At 43.8% G+C, this 21,935-nt stretch overlaps 1 protein-coding gene across 1 annotated transcript in view; it reads right to left on the bottom strand.

The window, feature by feature from the left end:
- Window positions 1-4,922, bottom strand: part of nlk2 (nemo-like kinase, type 2) — a 29,916-nt gene extending 24,994 nt beyond the window's left edge. Inside the window, exon 1 of the mRNA XM_034230510.1 lies at window positions 3,033-4,922. Coding sequence (XP_034086401.1) covers window positions 3,033-3,553 — 521 coding nt within the window. The 5' untranslated portion in view covers window positions 3,554-4,922. The remainder of the gene's footprint in view (window positions 1-3,032) is intronic.
- Window positions 4,923-21,935: the final 17,013 nt, after the last annotated feature.

Below are 21,935 nucleotides of genomic sequence, written 5' to 3'. Positions count from 1 at the left end.
GGACTTAACTGACGTCAGAGGTAAGTGCTTGAGTGCTAGATGCTGCAAAGGCTCATGAAAACCATAAGCATAAAACACTTTAAGTCAATATATTAAGTTCCCTTGTCAATGACAAACATGTCGTCTATGATTTTGCCTTGTGGGTTTGGGATTTATTTTATGTACGTTCTTTCTTTCCTCACTGCCAAAGCACTTTGACCATCTTCCAGGCTTTTCCAGGTAATCGTCAAATAATTATTTTTTGTCAAATGTAGTATCATTCAGCAGAAGTCCAAAGAAATGGTTTCCAAATTAATGATGCATAATGTACTGCCAATGCGTGAATCGTAATGATTTGTTCCCTTGTCATTGTAGGGATTCTACCTCCATAACATTTTGAAATGTGGGGATAACGTTCATCTCTTTTATTTAAGCTTCCAGGCTCCTCTTGGTAACCCTACCATTACTGTCACAAACGTAATTTCCTCATGCAAGGCGTGCAGAAATGCAGACTTACACTAAGTGTGAATAAAGGGCTTAACGTATCTGTGATTGAGCCCTATAGGCTTGTTGATGTGGCAGTGGCAAAGCCCTTAGACCTCACACTCTTAGCTGGAACGTGCCTCAAAGTCCAAGATTCCTAGTGTGGACGTTTAGATTGGGCCTTATTTAGCGATAGTTCAAAAAACTCATGCAGAGACCAAAGCCTTATGAGGAACACAACAAGCGTAAGTAAGAGTATTTGAACTCTACACACTGTAGTCCTTTCCAACCACCCTTCACCTTCAGTGACCTTTACAAATAGGATCAGTTAAAGCAAACAGATGGCGGCGCACTAAGATCCAGTCTTTCACAAATACTTCAACAATGTTTTCAACCCTTGAGTACCAACAGCCACAGTGCTATGGAAAGGTGTCATGCTGCTTGAAATTACCGTAAAAGCTCATTTTATCATTAATTATGACTTACAAGCCTTAAGTTAATTTGTTCAGTTGAGTGTTTTCCGGTTTGCTGTTAAACTCAACTCTCCCTTTGTGTGTGTACCAGTTGGCTTGATGAAATCAGTGTTATGTGACATTTCCACAGCACTAATTCAATAAGCAAAACAAAGTCAAATTGTTCTGTACTACTCGCCACTTTGCTGCTCTCCCTTTTTTCTTCTGTAACATAATGAACTTCCATGTTCCACTTTGCCCCTTTTAGATTGCTGTTAATCTCAGTTTTTTTCTCGTTAGCAGTATTTTCCGGACTTTGACTTTTAAAATCGGTTGATGGCTGACAAATTAAAAAAATCACATCTTAATGCTTAGTGTGATACATCACAGCTTTTAATGCAAATCATCTGCGGGAAATATTTAGTTTTATTATGGTATTCAACAAAGTATGAAATCAGTGAACCCAAGCGGCATGCTCCAGTGCTGAATTATAAAGCCTTTGCAGCATTGCTAAACACAGGGTTCAACGAATCGAAAAGTCAATGTTTTGTTTGGTTTGTTAGATGCCTGTTATAAGGTCTGTAGTTAACAGAAATGTACCAATTTGCTCTGCAACATAAAACACCCCACTTGTGCTTTTACATGACTTAAAGAATGCTGTTGCTAAAGTGGCTAAATGATAATACTAAATGACATTACACCAAACATTAGCCGCCTTTACCTTAGCGGTGTTGACGTGGATATTATCCTGCCAAACAAAGTGTGTGTAAGTATCATAAACATGCGTTTGCCACAAATCTTATTTTCTGCATTAATCTAATGAAAAGAATCTGACTCGGGAGTTGTTAACTCTTCCCTCCTTCACCTTTTCCTAGCCAATGTAGAGAGTCTGAGAAAACAAATATCATATTAAGTGAGAATTTTAAGAGTGTGACTATGAGCTATCAAGCAAGCTAATGCAAGCTAGCAGACAAGCCTGCTTGATAATACTTTTGCCAACTAGCCAGTCAATATATGTTTTGTTCAAGTACACAAAACTAATTTCTACTACCAAATCTTAGCCACATGTAGAAAAATGAGAAGAGTAACCTCAAATACCATTGTCATTACACACTGCTGTGGCAGACTTCACAAAGTGCTTTGCAGTTCAGGATAACCTTTTTTTTTTTTTCTTTTAAAATCATCCACTGGATAATGTATACTTTATTATAAACTACAAGAATTGTAAAAGTCATCACTCATAAATACTTTGGAGATTATAAATGCGCCTCTAATTCAAATTTGACAGAATGCAGTGTCGACTGCAAAACAAGGATAACGCCGTCAGTGAAATGGGCAAACATCCAAACAAGTAGATATCATATAACATATAAAAAGGTGGGATGAAGTAACCTTTAAACCTTTTTTAACATTTCATTGAGATTACTGAAGTTATTCACCTAGTTATTCTACTTGGTGATACAGTCACAGTTTGCACATTCCAACGACATGCTTTAGTCCACTTACAACAGGTGCTAGTGTGTTCTGTTTCTGTTCATATCACTCAGTATTAAGATCAACTAGCAGGGATTTCAAAAATCATTGATTTAGATACATTATCACAACGAACAAACATCAGGATTAAATTACTTCTTGTTGTCAATTTACTTTATTGTAGGTGCCCATTTAGGCTACACGTTTAAAATATCTGAACTGCATTATTAGTCCATACAGTCATGCTACAATTTTACTCACATAAGAAGGCATTCAGTATGCCTCTATTACAAGTTGATTATTATATTATAATGAAATTAATGGAAATCAGTGGCTGCCTGGAGGTTTGGCTTGTAGTATACAGAAGAGGATTAGGGCCATGAAATATTTGTTCATTTCAGAGTAAAAATGTTTTTTGGTCGAAAGGTTTTAAGATTTAGCTGAACATTTATTTAGAATTCGGAAAAAAAAAGTGATAATAATGACTTTTCTCAGATGTTTGACTTTTAATCACAGAACTCAAAATCAAAAAAACACTTTTGGTCAGAACTCAATACATTTGGCCCTAATCCCATTTCGTATAAATGAATACTGGTACAGTCAGTGAATAATAATATAAATAAAAAAGTATTGCACTGCACTTACCAGACAACCCCGAACGCTCCATAGCCTATGGGCCTGTCAGACTCTATGTCCAGCTGCGGCTGAAGGTGGAGCGTGTGCTGCTGCTGCTGCTGCTGATGGTGGTGCTGCTGCTGCTGGTGGTGCTGCTGCTGCTGCTGCTGCTGCTGCTGCTGCTGCTGCTGGTGGTGGTGAGCTTTCCCAGCGGCGGCCGCCTGGACCTGGGCGGGAGCTGCAGCCGGTCCGGGAGCCTGTCCCAGAGCAGGAGACGGGAAGTAGGGCTGCTGCTGGCCGGGGTTGAGCATCACCGCAGCGGCAGCAGCAGCCGTGGAGCCGTGCTGCTGCACCGTGTGCACGGCGGCGGCGGAGCCCGGGTGCTGCAAGTGATGCTGGCCCGCGTGGTGGTTGTGATGCATGTGGGGAGGTGGAAGGTGCTGGAGTTGGTGGTGGTGATGCGGGTGATGGGCAGCTACTGTAGAGGAGCCACCGTTGTAAGCAGCCATCATTTTTGGAACATTTGTAGCCGTTGTGCCGCAAAGAGCCATTCAATGACCCGCCAGAAGCCGCCTCTAAAAGTGATGCAAGCTATCTGTCGACTGATGGAACTATTAAAAACAGTGGAAATGTGGAAACAACAACACCTGCTACTTTAAAAGTGTGGGTAGAGAAACCATTGCGGTGTGCCTTCTCATCATAATGCCAACAAGGATCTGACCCACTTCCTCTAAATGAGTTTTCTTGCTTTCACACCATTAGGCTACTGTAGCCCGGGGCTAATATCGGAAGCATGTCATGAGAGTACAGTAATGGCCACCCAAGTCTGAAAATATGTACAGTTGCACTGCCAACAATGATGAATAAAAAGTTCGGACTAAAAAGTAACCCGCGCCCCCCTCAATAAATAAAAAGTCGGTGGCCCTAGATGTCCCTCATGATAGAGGTGGCGCCCCCTCCCTCCGGATGAGATTCCCCGTGTTGATAGAACAGTGTGATCTAAAGCCTGTCACATAGGAAGCAGATCACTCATCTTTTAAAAGTGTCTAAGTTTGCCTCGGCTCCGGTCTTCTTCTCACCACAGGGGCTCCACACGGCTCGCATCTATAACGCCAAACTGAGTCCTCCTCCCGGTGTGTGCGCAGGCCAGACACGGGTAATCTCCGAGCCGAAATTAACGCTGCTGATCCGGTGCACGGGAGCTTGTATCCAAACCCAGGCCACAACAGGAGAGCGCAGGCAGGGCCAGGCCTCGGTCCTCCACTCCACTTTACTCTACTCACATATTAAATACACTCCAGCGAGGCGCGCATCTGGAAGGAAACCCCCGTCATTCTGACAGAGTTACCAAGCTGAGACCATGACTCAAAAGACGAGATGAGAAATCCTCGCAGACGGTTGGCAGGCAACTTATTTTCCCCATCGACAGCCTTGTTCCTGGTCACACTGTCGTCTCGCAGCTCATAGTCACATATCCAGGGGATATCGTTGCAGGGGGGAAAGTTGAATCCGTTGAATGTAGGATAAAGTATCCAGCTGCCAAACTAGAGATAAACAGTCTTCAACCTGACAGCTCGGAGCTAGCAAAGCGATGTCGCCAAATCACACAAACTGTACTTCCGTTTGAGTCGGTGTCGCTGAGTGTGTTCGCCGGAGAAGAGGAAGCACCCCCCGCCGCCTGAAGCTCTACACTCCGGGCCCCCGCCACTCCGTTGACACTGACATTATCAAACTATTGGTCACCAGGCTAACTATGATGTGCAGTTGATCCAACATGGTGAACAAACCCTTAGCGACTCGGCGGTGAGATTACGCAGGACTGCCAGCCAATCGCCTTCCGCAGCGCAATGACATCATGGTAATCCATGTGATTGACACCGTGCGCAGCCAATGATGTCTGCGGGCTGTTGTGAATGCTGCTCCGAGGAACCAATGATATCCTCACAGAGACAGTGAATAACTAACTGACTGTTCAATTCAATTCAATTCAAGAAAAGATCTGGCGTCAAGTCCCAAAACAGACCGATAAACCAAACCAATTTCCTTGTTAGATTGATTACAATATAATTTGGGGGAATTGTAGCCTTAAAACAGTGTGTTAATGGCTGAACTGGGTTTTATTCCTTCATGTGTCAGTCGATGCAGGTGAAACTGCTCAAGAGTGACTTGAGGCGCTATACAAATTTCATCTATTATTATTATTATTATTACTGCACTCAAAAGAGTTTCGATCCGCCAACTGAATTCAGTTTCAAACATTTGTCAATTGCACTTTGTATGAGTCAAATTGTCAATTGTCATTATGCCCAACATTTACATTGAGGCATTTTTTGCCATATAGTTATTGTATTGCAGGTTCCCAAGGCTAATACAAAATGGTGCATAAGAACGAAAGAAAAAAACTGTAAAACTGAGTAAATAAAATGGAATATATTATATGAAATATAGTACATTGACAGACTGGTATCAGTAAAAAAGTTTGCTTTGTTTGGCTTACGACGAGATGTCAATTTCTCCAGGCTCATTTCGTGGCATCTGCAGGCAGTGGCAAGCACTTCCGGCATCTGCCACAGATGCCACTACTCCGTAGCGGGAGTTGCCACAAGATGCCAGAGAGAAGGTTTACGGTAGCTGCCACTCGCCTTCCGTGGTAAATGCTGCTGTTTAAACCAGTTTAAACCCGTATTTATCGTGTAAAATGTCGCTGTTTAGGCATGACTTTATCGAACTGATCTGTACACAGGACTGATGTGCGATCTCTATTTTTAAAAAAGATTATAAATTATAATTTATATTCAATTTTACTTGGAGAACGTGGTTTGCTAAAATAAACAAACGTGCTATAGGCTATTTATGATAGTAGGCTACTAAAAATATATTGTAATAACAAATAAATATTGGCGAGTGAGGGTTGCAACCATGGTTGCAACCTTGCAACGCAAGCCCTTGGCAATTGTTGCTTCTGGAGGGGATTCCACTGCTTGCTGATAAACCAGGTGTATTATTGTAAAGACAAATAATTAACAAATACATAGCTGTATTGACACAGCAACGTGTACACTGGTGTTATTAGACTTGGCTACAGACTTAGGGCAGCTGTAACTGATTGCCGTTGCTACTGCTAGTGAGATGCTAAGGTTTATAGGCTACTTTATAAATGAGGCAAAGGACGGTTATATTTTATTGTACACATGTATAAATGTGTTATTTTAAATGTAGGCATACTTAATTTGTATTATTTTCGTTGTTAATAAACAGATTAATGTCATTGTATCTGTACGGTGGCCCTGAAGTGCAAGACACAACAGCATTTCACAAAACGCTACAGCATTTCAGAAACACTACAGCATTTCACAAAACGCTACAGCGTTTCAGAAAACACTACAGCATTTCACAAAACGCTACAGCGTTTCACAAAACACTACAGCATTTCGCAAAACGCTACAGCGTTTCAGAAAACACTACAGCATTTCACAAAACGCCGCAGCATTTCACAAAACGCCACAGCATTTCAGAAAACACTACAGCATTTCACAAAACGCCACAGCATTTCACAAAACGCCACAGCATTTCACACAACACAACAGCATTTCACAAAATGCCACAGCATTTCAGAAAACACAACAGCATTTCACAAAACGCCACAGCATTTCAGAAAACACTACAGCATTTCACAAAACGCTACAGCATTTCAGAAAACACAACAGCATTTCACAAAACGCCACAACATTTCACAAAACCCCACAGCATTTCAGAAAACACCACAGCATTTCACATTGGACGGAAAGGGTATTCCTTAGGGAGAACACTTCTTGTTTGTGATTGCCACGTTAGCTGTTAGCACACACTCAGAGCTCACAGTTCCTCATATCTGTTCAGAAACTGGACAAAAGTTAAACATATACAAAACACAGACTGTCTATGTCATTTTGAATACAGTCGCTGCTTTATTTATGTCTGTATGACGTTGTTGTGAGTGTGGACGGAGCAGCTACAGGTTAGTTTAGCCTGATCGATCCGATTCCGATAGGATTTACATGGAGATACGGCCCGCCCCCTCTCCAGCGTCTTGTTTGAATGACAGGAGTAAACACAGAATTAATGCTTTATTAATTCATGGTTTTTAAGGGGCTTATCTCCATGTAAATACTATGGTAGACCACCCAATATTCGCATCGCTATAATCGCTCGAGTTTCACCGCGGCTGTCAGCTGTGTTTGCTCCTGTCATTCAAACAAGAGGCGCTGAGAGGGGGCGGGGCGTATCTCCATGTAAATCCTATGGGAGATACCAACTACAACAAAATGAACATATTTGACCGTGATTTAATTGTAATACACGTTTCAAAGTGATGCCGAAGCAACTACATACTGATAACGGTTAGTAAAAACCATGAATTAACGCTTTGACAAGTCTGCAGATAAGACGGCAGGCGAAAAGCTTTTAAAATACGTGTTTTCTGATGGAAATGGAATCGGACCCATCAGGCTAAACGAACCTGTTGCTGCTCCGTCCACACTCACAACAACGTCATACAGACATAAATAAAGCAGCGACTGTATTCGCCATGACATAGACAGTCTGTGGTTTGTACATGTTTAACTTTTGTCCAGTTTATGAACAGATATGAGGAGCTCTGAGTGTGTGCTAACGGCTGATGTGTTGGGGCATATTTCGCTCAGAGCCCTAGAGAGATAAGAGTTACGACACTCCCATAGACCTCCGTTGTAAAAAAAATGACGGCGCCTACTTCCGGGGTATGGACATCGAAATAGTTCAAAAATATTGTCATTTGGGCGTTGAACCTCATTCACTTACATTACGGCGCGTCGATTAGTTCCAGAGGTAAGTTGCTGAAATATCGAACTCTTTTGAATTGTCAACTGTCTATATTGTATCAGAGGCCCTTTATGATGCGTATACTGGTCTTCATTTGTATATGCACTGCGTAATTATCTATATTTTATCTTGGTTGTTACAACCAATTTAGCTAGCATTGCCTGCTAGTTAGCTAGCGCGACTTCGTCAGCTTTGAAGGTACGATTTCAGTAATGAATCGCTAGCAGCTTATATATCAATGATGCTGGGTAACTAACAAGCAGGATTTAGATTGATTATGTGTTTTTATTGTTATTTTGGTTTTTATCCGCTGAACCTGACCGTGTCAGCCATCCTTAGTCGGCTTTTTCTGTATGATATGACTTAACTGCTAGCACTAGTAGAAATGAGGTGGCGTTTGTGATAAATATTTCATTTAATATTTCATTGAATTTTGGGATATACTAACATTTCATTATGTGACATGTTGACTGTACTTTGTTTTTGTTGGTACTTTTCCGTGTTAACTCATCTGTACTGTACAACTAGCCTAGCGCTACTTTTTAATGCTTGATGGCATGCTAGGATTCCTTTGTATTGTAATATACACACTAGTTTAATGATTGTTCTTCAAAGGTATTATTCAGTCTTAAACAAATAATAGCCTACTGAATAGGCTACTCTACAGCAGTGAATGAAGGATGAGCCTTTTAGCAACTATACTACGGACGTGACTGCCCTGGCAGTGACAGCAACATAGCCTGCTTGTGATACCACACTTTCCCCTCAACATATCGTTAAATAACGAAACTTATAAATAGTGCCAATCCATACAAAGTGTAACCACATCATGTAAATATGAAAGCAATCTTTAAAAAATAACAGCGTTGGTTTAATCTATGACTATTTTGACCATGTTTGTGCTGTTTTTGCCATAGAGAAGCATTGCAACGGAAGTGCGTTTTGAACTATCCCGGCATACATAAACCACGTGACCGGCTGGCGGCGACATCAAAGAGTGTCGTAACTCTTATCTCTCTAGGGCTCTGATTTCGCTGTCGGGTGTTGACCAATCACGAAGCGTCATTTCATGACTGGCAGCAAAAACAACCAATCACAGCAGTGCTTCTCTGGCTGGCTCTGTCCAATCACAAACAAGAAGTGTTCTCCCTAAAGGAGAACCAATGTGAAATGCTGTGGTGTTTTCTGAAATGCTGTGGTGTTTTCTGAAATGCTGTAGGCCCAATCCCAAACCACTCCCTCGACCCTACCCCTCCGTGACGGAGTGAACTCCGTCTGTAGCCACACTCGCAGCTCAACGAGGCTCCCTCCTGTCAGATGGAGGGAGTAAATACAGCAGCAAGCTTTGGGACGGCCTCCCCTCTCTCCGGCAGAAACAGGAAATGCGGTAACTGTATGTAACAACGGTTTCAAATCAGCATCTCTTAGACAAAAAATGTAAATTAATAACTCAAATAAAACTCCAAACATCTTTCATTGTGTTACTTTTTTGTAAAGCTCTTTTAGTTTTAAACCTGATGTTTATAAGCTTCTTAGTTTTTGCAACAGTCTGTAAATATACACAACTTTATAATAAAATGCACACATTTACCTTTTTCTAGAATAAACACAGGTACGATCCTAAGTTAAAACATATGAGGTTATCATGAGGTTGTTAACATCGCAGTTTATCAGTGGATGTTTGCTGGAACTACTTGTAAACAGCTTGTTTCCTGACGGACACACACAGCGTTGAGACCGGTCAGGTAGAGACCGGTCTCAAGTCAGCACCGATGCAGACTCGTTGTTTGAGGGCTTGAGAGCCCACTCCCCCTCCACACCGCTCCACACTCGTTGGTTTGGAACAGCCCTCAATATGGCGGACCCTCCGCGTGAACGCGCAAACGGAGGGGTAAGGTGTAGGGGTAGGGCAGGGGTCGGCAACCCGCGGCCCACGGGCCGCATGCGGCCCTTTAAGCCCTCTGCTCTGGCTCCCTTGAGTTTAGACAAAAATAAGAAGGAAATAAAATAAAAGTATTTGTAGGACTATTTATATTTTGTTGCATGGTTGAAAATGTTTCGTATCTTGTATTTTGAGGTGATACTGTGACACATAAATAAAAAAACAAAACGGTTTTAATTAGGTCAACTAAAATATGCGTCACATCCTGCTACGGTCCCGCGCGAGCGCCTTTTCTTGGAGGCGAATAACCTGACTTCCGGCTCGATGAGCGAACTATGGATAAATCAAAGAAAAGTACCGGAGGAACACAGGATTTAATTATGTGTGGACAGAGTTATATGCTTTCACAGCAAACGATGCTGGTTTACCGGTATGTTTGATATGTAGAGAGAAGTTGTCAAAGGTGCTGCAGCCTTTACGTATCGAGGAACAACAAGGGAGAGGAAGACAGCTGACGATCTTCAGTCATAATTCAATGGGGTATGTCATTTATTTCAGAAAACACTTTTTGTTATATTCCATGGAATGTTCTTAACGTCCCGATAGCAATGAATATATAAAATGCTTTGACAATAAATACATACAAAAATGAATCTCTGGATGCCGTAGCGCTGTAAAAAGCACGACCAATCATCTAATGGTGCATTTCCACTGCAGCGGGTAGCCCCGTTTAAGCGTCCTTAACCGTCCTCAAGCGGCCAGGCCAGTTTTTGGTGGCCTTTCCATATAGCCTAGTACCGGCTAGCGGGTACTTTTTCCGGCCCCATAAAATCGTGGTTCTATCAGACCAGGGCCAGGGCTGAACTAGTGACGTCAACACTCTCGACTGCTGATTGGTCAGAGAGAATCGTCACAAGATCGCGCGCGAGTTCATCCCTAGCGTTGCATATATATTTAGAAGCAAGCTTGCATAATTTTTATAAACAGCATTTTGTAAACGGAGGAGCTACAAAAATGGCTACGTCTAATAAGAAAAGCACACCGTGGTCGACCGAGGAGGTGACGACGTTCCTTCATCTCATTGGGGATGATATAATCCAGCAGGAGCTCGACGGAACAACGCGAAATGTAAAAGTGTTCCAGGATGTCTCTGCACAGATGTCCGAACGCGGATTTTCGAGGACTTTCCTGCAGTGTAGGGAAAAACTGAAAAAGATGAAGAGTGAATATCGCATAATAAAGGACAACAACAACACGAGTGGTGCAGGCCATAGACCAGTTGGGAGGGAGGGAGGGAGGCCTGGACTCTGCAACGGCTTTACTGGAGTCCCTGCAAGGTACGCTCACTTCTAACAAAGAAGTCTATTTTATCCTTACATTAATGTTCGACAACCCATGCTTTTATGGAGCCCCGAAGAGCTACATAGCTAGCTAAGGCAGATAGCCTAGGCAGATAGCCTTAGCTAGAGCTATTGTTTGCTAACACCATATGTGCCATTGTTTACGTTCAGTTTTTCTTTTCTATAGTTGTTGTTGCTATTTAGTATTGTGCTGCAGTAGTTTGTGGAATTAACAAGTCATTTTGCTGTTCTAGATGATTACATTGGGACTTGTGAGGAGGAACATTCCCGAACAACGGGTGATGGCAGTGGTCCCTCCACATTGTCATTGAATCCAGAACGGACCCCAGCCGAAGACCCTAACCCGACTCAACCACCAACACCGAGTGCCATCACGACACCGCAGCGTGTGGTTCTAGGTAAGAAATAGAAATGGCAAAACGACTGGAATTGTGTTTTTGTTTTTTTAAACCTTGGATCATCCATCGTCAGTAATTAAAATAAGCTATACCACTGTCACTGTGTGGAAATGCTCTGTTACAAGTAAAGTCTTAGTTAGTAAGCAGCTAGTACAGTTGTGTGTGACATCCAATCATATACATATATGTATATTCATTATCAACAGGCTGGACATAATGTAATTCACTTTCACAATCATTGTAAACATCTAGGGCCAGAACTTTCTTTAGTTGACCTTACTGTTGTTCTGTTTATACATGTTATTCTTATATCCTTGTGTGACCTGTACCTGTCCAGTGTTTTTTCCTTATTGCTAATTATTATCTTATTGTCACCCAGGCAAGAGGAAACGAGGAGGAGAGGATCGGGCCCAGCAGGAATGGCACCATGAACAGCACACGTATTTTTTTTTGGTATTAAGAACTGGATACCGCGTGGGAGGCGGAGCCTCATTCATTCCTATGAGAGTTGCTCATTGGCGCATGATGATAAAATGGTCCAATTTTTGAGAGTGAAACGTCAATGATTACCTGGCATGCCTGAGAAGTACCCGTATGTGCGCTCATAGCGCATGCACTTTAACCAAAATGCTCGTTCACATCAAGCACGTCAATTTGCGTACACGTAACAGCACTGCGCGTTCATGACAGCATGGTAATGGCTTGTTATTATGATGGATTTGATATTAACGAGGCGGCAGTTAGCAGCTAGCGGCTAGCTAGTAATTATGCTAATGTACACATCAATCGTTATGTACTTATATTGTGTAACAGGATCTAGTGATATCCAAGCAACAGAGCTTCATTTAGCATGAAATAATTATTGCACTGTATATATATATATATATATATATATATATATATACAGTGCAATAAGCTTCTTAGTGCAATAATAAGCTACAGGGACGTTAATCTAACGTCGGTAATATTAACTTTATTTAATACAACATTTACGGTACAAGATTTAATCATACAGCCCATGTAGTATAATATTTTACAAATGATGAATTACAGCAAACATGTGCAATATATCCATTCTTACAGCTCCGTGGGCTGGCAGTAAGGTGATATGGGTCCGTTCTTATTGTGCATCCATGGGTAAAGATAAAGGCATGTAGTGCTGAACACGTAACATGAACGTGCCGGGTGGCGCGGTCCCGTGGGTTAGATGCGCGTTCATAATGCAGAGGGAAATAACTCTCAGAATAACGTTATTAGCACATTTTTACAACATGTGGAACGAATGTTTTTAATAAGGGCTATACAAGTGTTCATACTGGGTAGTTTATTTAGTTTAAAAAAAATTATCCAACGATTTACAGACCACTCTTTCCCCATGTAAGTCAATGGGAAAAAGTGTTTCCGGGCCTGGCAACCAAACGGAAGTGTAGTACCGCCGTTTGGCCACCACGAATATTTTCATCTGAGTCCGGCGCACTTCCCGGGGGCTTGGGCCGTTTCTCAATCGCGAAGATGCTGGCTTGGTAGTCGCGTACTTCCAAGTCACTTCCTTCAGAAACGAAGCAAGTATACTTCCAAGCCACGGCTTCGGAAAACGAAGAAGAATGGAACAGGCTAACAAGTGTGCCACTCTCTCGAACGATTTCAACATAAACTGTACCAAAGATAAATACCTCACGATGTCTATCTAATTATGAACTTGCTTTACTTTCACGGAACACATTTTTGGTGATAACAAATGTAACAAAGTAACATATTTACCAACACATGTTCTACGCCACTACATAATTACATTTAAATGTGTGCTGCGTCGGTTCAGCCATTCTCCGCAAGTTTTTTTTTAATTGATCTGTGCGCAAAGCATTGTGGGGATTTTAAGGACGTGAAGTCGCGAAGCCAGCCGGCTTGGGCCGTTTCTCAATCTTGTTTTGTGATGCTTGCTTGGTAGCACATGTCTTCCGAGTCACTTTAGTCCTTCAGAAGCTAGGCAAGAATCCTTCCTGGCAATCGGAAAACGAAGAGTGGAACAGGCTAGCAAGTGTGCAGTCAGGGCCGCCCCTCCCTACAGGCCAATCACGCAGGCTGCATGGGGCCCCGCCTTGCGCAGGGGGCCCCGCCCAGAGGGCCTCAGCTGCTGTGCGCAGTTCTCCGCTCAGTTCTCCGCGCACCCCCCGCGAGAGTGAGAGGTGAGAAGGAGAGCACGTCTGTAACCCGACACCGTTGCAATTAATCGACATCTGACAATCACGGCTTTGATACGGCCACTAGTGCAGGTGAAGAGATGTCGGTGAAAAGACAGTTTCAGTCCGGCGCAAGCAAGAGGGGAAAAAACCAAACCATGAAGAAACTAGAGCATCACTCGAACGTGGGTTATTGTATGAGTCAAATGTACAACTTGCGAATGTTGTATAAGTCAAATTGCCATATTAAAACATCAGCTGCAATTCACAACATGAAGAAGGCAGTCTCTGCAGAGCATACAGGCTAATGGAGATGCAGTTGTTTCCAGCATTCTTTATTTAACATTCATTCAAGTATGTTATGCCTTTTATCTGCTAATGTACAGGAGGAAGAGTGATACACTGTCTGTCTAGTTGGCTTACATAACAGTTAAAGTTTACAGCCTAAAAAAACATGGAGCATTTTTTCCCCTTTTATTCATTTTTATGTCAATTTGCACATTTCATGGTGATGCTCAGCCTCTCCCCTTAACTCCTAACAGTCATCATCATGGTGACGCTCAGCCTCTCCCCTTAACTCCTAACGGCCCCTACACACGGCGGCGTGCGTTGCCGCTTCAACGCTTCTGCCCATTCACTTGGAATGGGGTGACGTCACGATTCGCCGAACTGCATTGTGGGAGCAAAGCGTAGCTTCTCTCGCGGTGCTCGCTGCAACAGTAGAGCAATGTTCTACTTTTGACGCCTCGATAGAGGCGTCAGCCAATCGAATAATATGCCAGTACAAGCTCTAGCCAATCAAACTGCGTGCTTGTGTGTCTGGGGCGGGAGATTCATGTGATTGGTTGTTGGTCGAGTTTCAGCCCCCCCCCCCCGCCGGCAAGCGACAACGCACGCCGCCGTGTGTAGGGGCCGTAACAGTCATCATCATGGTGACGCTCAGCCTCTCCCCTTAACTCCTAACAGTCATCATCATGGTGACGCTCAGCCTCTCCCCTTAACTCCTAACAGTCATCATCATGGTGACGCTCAGCCTCTCCCCTTAACTCCTAACAGTCATCATCATGGTGACGCTCAGCCTCTCCCCTTAACTCCTAACAGTCATCATCATCATGGTGACGCTCAGCCTCTCCCCTTAACTCCTAACAGTCATCATCATGGTGATGCTCAGCCTCTCCCCTTAACTCCTAACAGTCATCATCATGTCAACCACAACACAGAGAAATACTGATAGAAATGTGTGTGTAGTTGTTGATACATTGCTGACAGAGGGAACTATGAATACAGATTTAAGAAATATCAGTTTTTGAGCATGTCATAAGCATGTTTTGTCTTGACTATATTACAACTAAATTATAATAATATAGTATTTATATTATTATTGATTATGATTATTAGTGGAAGTAGTTTATTTGCATTCATTATATTTTAATCTTTTTGAGGCTAGTATTTGGCAGGAAATGCAGAAGTACATGCACATTTACCATTTACCTCACTGTATACAAAAGTAAATGTGTTGATACTAATAATAAACAGGAATTATCGGTTGGGGGGGGGGGGCCTCATCTCACAATGTCGCTTGGGGCCCCAAGTTGGCCAGGGGCGGCCCTGTGTGCAGGTGTGCGTCACATGAGAGGCCCGCCTTACATTTTCCGCCACAGATTTGGGGAAATTGGTCAGTGCGCAAAGCATTGTGGGGATTTGAAGGACGCGAAGTCTACCCATGTGCAGCCTCAAAATTACCCCCAAACCAAGGACGCGGCCTCGGTGGGATTCCAAGTATGCTGGAGATTAGAACAGTCCTTCGGCGGCACTCGATGACGTAGCCTCCTTGAAATATTGGCTTGGAAGCCAGTTTCCTCGCGATTGAGAAACGGCCCAGGGCCCCGTCTCAGGTCGGTTAAATGAAATCCTTGCTTTCCTCAGTTGCATCGTTTCCCTGCCTCTAGTCCCTCCCACCAGGGAAGCATGGAGGGACGCAAGGAAACCACGAGAAGCAGGGAAATTAGTTTTAAGAGCAATGGGACATCCTTTCCTCCGGAGCGTCACATGAAGCGGTCCGTTTGTGATGACGCCGCACAGCTGATCGTCTGACAGCAGCTCTGTCCCCGTTGTTTTCACAAACACCCCCGCCTCTGTTAGTGCACATTTACTGACACAAATCATCTGTTGTAGACCCAAATACATTAAATAAAATAAGAACTCATTCTCAAAAAAGATAAACGCCATTCTTAAAATGTATAAACGAACAATAGTTTGATTAATATTGATTAGAGTGCACAATAGAAATAAAAATAATTGAGAGAAGAAAAAGAGATATGTTATCTATCAAAACCCAGTTAGATTAACATTCATTGAAACAAAAGACGGTATAAACTGAGGAGTGAGTCCCGTGAGTTTCATGTGTTTTCTTCACTCCGCTGGGAAACTGCTCCCATGTCAAGAACATAGGTCAAGAAGCATGAGATCAGTGCATGCACTGCATCGTCCAATCAGTGAGCGATACACAGTAAGGGGGCGTGGCGAGTATCTGAGGATTTCATCGGAGGATGGATCGGTGGTTCCTCGATGATCGCTCCTCCATTATCGTTCCTCGGTCCTCCGGCAGAAATAAGAGCCATGGGACGGTACTCAAGATGGCGCAGACAAATCAACTTCCGGTGAGACCGAGGAGCGAGGAAATGAAAATAGTCGACCTGAGACAGGGCCCATGTCTCTACCTGACCGGTCTCAACGCTGTGTATGTCCGTCAGGAAACAAGCTGTTAACAAGTAGTTCCAGCAAACATCCACTGATAAACTGCGATGTTAACAACCTCATGATAACCTCATATGTTTTAATTTAGGATCGTACCTGTGTTTAGTCTAAATGTGTACATTTTATTATAAAGTTGTGTATATTTACAGACTGTTGCAAAAACTAAGAAGCTTATAAACATCAGGTTTAAAACTAAAAGAGCTTTACAAAAATTAACACAATGAAAGATGTTTGGAGTTTTATTTGAGTTATTAATTTAAAAATTTTTGTCAAAGAGATGCTGATTTGAAACCATTGTTACATACAGTTACGGCATTTCCTGAATCTGCCGGAGAGAGGGCAGGCCGTCCCAAAGCTTGCTGCTGTATTTACTCCCTCCATCTGACAGTAGGGAGCCTCGTTGAGCTGCGAGTGTGGCTACAGACGGAGTTCACTCCGTCACGGAGGGGTAGGGTCGAGGGAGTGGTTCGGGATTGGGCCGTATTTTGAACTCTACACGTGTTAATTTGATTTGCCAAGATGATATGGGCTCAGAACAGTCTCATAATACACACATGCACACAGAAGGATTCACACTTGTATCTCATGATCCGCAAAAGGATGCACACTTGTATATCCGGATCCACACTTGTGTTTTTCAATGCACACACAAATGTGTTCCGTTTCATATACATGTAAATAAAATCCATATACAGAAAAAAGTTTTACATATGTATTTTTGATCCTCACATATTTGTTTTCCGTTTAAAACCTCTGAACCTGCAAACACAAACCGCTTTCTGTGCACGGATCGCTGTGCATTCGTGTGTGGGTTTTTTGAGACTCCCCTGACGGTCAGCCGATTCATACTTGTAATTTGTTCTATCTATAGCCAATCAGATGTCTCCTTCATTCTAAGCCAATCACTTGAGCGCGCCCCCACGAGGGTAGATTTCTTGCATTCATGACGTAGCGCTTCATGTACGCATTTTCCGCAGTCGGGAGCTGACAGGTCCATGGAGCCTGCCTGCAGGCGCTAATGTCAGGACACTCCACTCTCAGTACAGCGCCACTTTCCGAACAGGAAATGCACGCAAATACAAGCCTAAAGTTATATTATTAAGGTACAGCGCCACTTTCCGAACCATTGATGAATGCTTGTGTACACAAAAACGCCAGGCAAAACCGTTTTAAATGTGTGTTTCCTGTATGGCGAATACAGCTGCTTTATTTATGTCTGCATGAAGTTGTTGTGAGTGTGGAGGGAGCAGCTACAGGTTAGCTTAGCCTAATCGATCAGTGCACTACGAAGCCAGTGCTAGACAGTGAACTGTCAACGGGGGGGGGAGGAGCCCCGCCGGTCATTATCGGACGATATTCACTCTTAATAGTTTGATCGGTGCTCTCTATAAAGGCCGATCAGGAGAGCTGGATCTGATCGATATGGACATAAACGCGAGTGAAGTATAACCGGACGCGAGAGAGAGATCAGATCAGCTGCTGGGTCTGACGGAGACACGCAGCTCTGCATGATCACCTGAAGCTCCGCCCTCTGTTTAGCGAGCTGAATACGCAAAATGCGTATATGAAGTGTCATGAACGCAATAAATCATACCCTCGTGGGGGCGCGCTCATGTGATTGGCTTAGAATGAAGGAGACATCTGATTGGCTATAGATAGAAAACATTACAAGTACGAATCGGGTGAGCGTCAGGGGAGTCTCAAAAAACCCACACACGAATGCACAGCGATCCGTGCACAGAAAGCGGTTTGTGTTTGCAGGTTCAGAGGTTTTAAACGGAAAACAAATATGTGAGGATCAAAAATACATATGTAAAACTTTTTTCTGTATTTGGATTTTATTTACATTTGTGTGTGCATTGAAAAACACAAGTGTGGATCCGGAAATACAAGTGTGAATCCTTACCATGAAATACAAGTGTGAATCCTTCTGTGTGCATGTGTGTATTATGAGACTGTTTTGAGCCCATAAGATTACATTGAATTTTTATTTTGAAGATGTACAAATCTAAATCGGAATCAAACTAATGTAGAGCCGATGAATGGGAGTCGGAGGCGGTGTGTTCAGTATGGAACTCCACACTTTATTATCAAAGAACATTCAGACAAGTTAAGACATTAGCTTATTACTTGTTGTGAAGCTAGCATGAATGAACCTAGCTTCCGGTGCCCTCTCTAACGGGTCCGTGTTGCAACACAATAACCAGAGGTGAATTATGTCCCATCACGTGACACCACACAAGCCCCCCCAGAATTCATATGTAAAGAAAGTCTGTGCAGCGGGGAGGAACGACGCGCCGACCCCCACGACTCCTGAGCACGGGAGCCGGAGAAGCGACATCCGCCTGCACGGCCCCCGGAAGAGGAGGGACCGGAACAACAGGTCCTAAATCCGTGACAGGAGTCACAGCCGGGGGGCGTCCCCGTCGCGGAGGTCGAGCCAGCACCACCGGCTGGTCTAAGTCCAGGTGAGCAGCCTTCACCCGGTCCACCGAGACGTGCTCGGCCTTGCCACCCAGGTCGACCACCAGGTGCTTGTCCCTGTGCTCCAAGACCCGGAAAGGCCCATCGTAAGGGGGCTGCAGGGGGCCTCTGTGCGCATCGTGCCGGATGAACACGTGCCCCGCCGAGCGGAGCTCTGCGGGAACCCAGGACACCTGAGTACCGTGCTGAGTAGTAGGGATCGGAGCAAAGGCCTCAGCGGCGTCCTGCAGGAAAGCCCTCTGGGCCGACGCCGACCAGGGAGCCGATGCGTTAGGGAGGAAATCCCCAGGAACCCTCAGCGGCTGACCGTATACCATCTCAGCCGTAGAGCACTGCAGGTCTTCTTTAGGCGCAGTCCTCAGGCCCAGCATCACCCAGGGCAGCTTGTCGACCCAATTCCCGTCCGTAAGGCCGGCCTTGAGGGCCGCCTTCATGGAGCGATGGAACCGCTCACAGAGGCCGTTAGCCTGAGGGTGATAAGCGGTAGTCCTGTGCAGCTTAACCCCCAGACCACTCGCCACGGCGTTCCAGAGCTCGGACGTGAACTGTGAGCCTCTGTCCGAGGAAATGTCTGACGGGGTGCCAAAACAACACACCCACGTCGCAATGAAAGCTCGGGCAATGTCTGCGGCTGAGACATTGAGAGGAACCGCCTCCGGCCAACGGGTCGTCCTGTCCACCATGGTGAGGAGGTAGGAAAAACCTTGAGAGGAGGGCAATGGATGGGATCTTCCCCCCCTAGCAGATTTAGCATGTTCTCCATTAGCTGAGATGGCTTGCTGTCTCCTAGGCCTTGAATGTCAAGTAACTGGCGGGCCCTCTCCTTAGCAGATAAGCTAAATGTCTTAAGGAGGAGGGCCTTAATCGCCTCATATTTGCCATGGTGTGGGGGGTCTGTGATAAAACCAACCAACCTGGACGACGTGGAGCCTCCTAGCGCTGCTACAACGTGGTAGTACTTCAGGTCCCCGTCACGGACCTGCCGGCAGGCGAAGTGCGCCTCCACGTGTGCAAACCACGCCGCCGCGGCATTCTCCCAAAACTCCGGCAGCTTTACAAAAACATCGCGCTCAGCCATGTTCGTTAATTTTCCGGAAACCTTCTCGGAAAAGTCGGGGTCACCAGTGTAGAGCCGATGAATGGGAGTCGGAGGCGGTGTGTTCAGTATGGAACTCCACACTTTATTATCAAAGAACATTCAGACAGGTTAAGACATTAGCTTATTACTTGTTGTGAAGCTAGCATGAATGAACCTAGCTTCCGGTGCCCTCTCTAACGGGTCCGTGTTGCAACACAATAACCAGAGGTGAATTATGTCCCATCACGTGGCACCACACTAACAACACGTGTCAATTCATGTATCCATTCACTTACAAAATCGGTTTAAACTTAAGTGTGATTTGTAATTTCAGGGACTGTGGTAAAAACCAAGACACTTATTGCTTTAATTAAAGATGGAAAAGGACGACCTATTCTGCAAAAAACGCAATGCTGCCAAAGAAGCATGGGAGTGAGTTATGCACTCAATTCATATTTTGTGCAATGAAAGTAATGAATGTGCACTGTGGGTCATTGCCTTAACACCAATATATATTGTTTAAATATTCTATGATAACAGGTCAATCATTAAGGAACTGGACCTTGGGCAACATGTGTCTCACAAACAGGCCTCCAAGAAATGGGAGAACCTAAAAAAGAAATACAAGGTAAATGGTGTATTGTTATTGTAAAACATTTGTTTGTTTTTTAAAAAGCTGAACAAAGATTTCTAACATGCATTTGTTTGCAATAGGAACTTAAAAGGCCAATGACTGGAACAGGGACTGATCAGGGGGAAGAAACCCCTGCAACATGGCCCTTCTTCATGGCCATGGATGAGGCCATAGGTGCAAGGCCTTCAATTAGTCCTCCTGTCCTTGTTGCCTCAGCCTTGGCAAACCCCACAATCCTCTTTGATCCGGAGGCTGCTTCCTGCTCCTCTCCCCCCCCAAATGTGGCTGATGATCCAGACCCCTCACCACCCTCATCACTGTCTGAGGCTGGAACCACCCAGCAGCGCCCCCCCCCAAAAAAAGAAAACGTGCTAAGGGACTGGGAGTGCTGGAGTGCCTAGAAAGCGAGGCAGAAAAAGAGGACGAACGCCACAGAGAAATAATGCAGCACTCAGATACATTTCTAACCCTGTTCGAAAAAATGGTCGACAAAATGTGATTTATTTTTTCCCCCCCACCATTGGCCATTTATATGTTGATTATTGATGTTACTTGTAAAAAGTTGTTTTTGTTCGCTTGTATTATTTATTTGGAAGACAATAAACCTAATTTAACGTACTATCCTTCATGTCTTCAATATTGTATGGGATATAGTAAATACAGGTAGACGGGTGATGAGGGTGACATTGCTTTTGCTTGATTGTTAGATGGCTACATTGTTCTGTGTGGGTTTCATAATAGAAGGAAAAGTTTTGCACAAAGTAATGTTGTGCATGGAACAAAAGTGTTTTTTCCAAAGTCTGAAGATTAACCCTGCATATCAGCATTTTAAATAAAGATATGCGTGTGCGCTTCATAGGTATAAGGCATTAAAATATACATGCCATTTACGGCCTTAATTGCTCATGTCAAACCATTTGCAGAGTTGCACTCAAAAACAAAAGTGATTGTATTAGAAGACCTGTGTTCATTTTCTGAACCTTTGCTCTGTGCTCGTGATTGAATGATCCAAGATTTGTCTCCAATTTGGGATTATGCAGAAAGACAATTGAGGAAAACCAAGTTTGAAATCAACGGTGCACAGGTTTTTTTTATTTCACCTCTTTTCTCTAAAGTGAGAAGTGGAGCTCGCTAACAAACAAAATTAAGTCAGGTATGTGTGCACATAATTAAAAAAAACACAAGTTAACAGACAACCACGTTTTGCCAAAAAAACCCACAAAAAACCACAAAAAAACAAAGTTCATTCGATGTAATCGTGCTCTCTCAGGTGTGGTGCAATTTGGACAGGAGCAGAGAGTTGTGCAGCAATCCTGTCCC

Source organism: Gymnodraco acuticeps, unplaced genomic scaffold (assembly GCF_902827175.1).
Source record: "Gymnodraco acuticeps unplaced genomic scaffold, fGymAcu1.1, whole genome shotgun sequence".
Classification (NCBI taxonomy): domain Eukaryota; kingdom Metazoa; phylum Chordata; class Actinopteri; order Perciformes; family Bathydraconidae; genus Gymnodraco; species Gymnodraco acuticeps.
The sequence above is the reverse complement of the archived record's forward strand: the minus strand, read 5'-3'. Positions and strand labels throughout refer to the sequence as shown.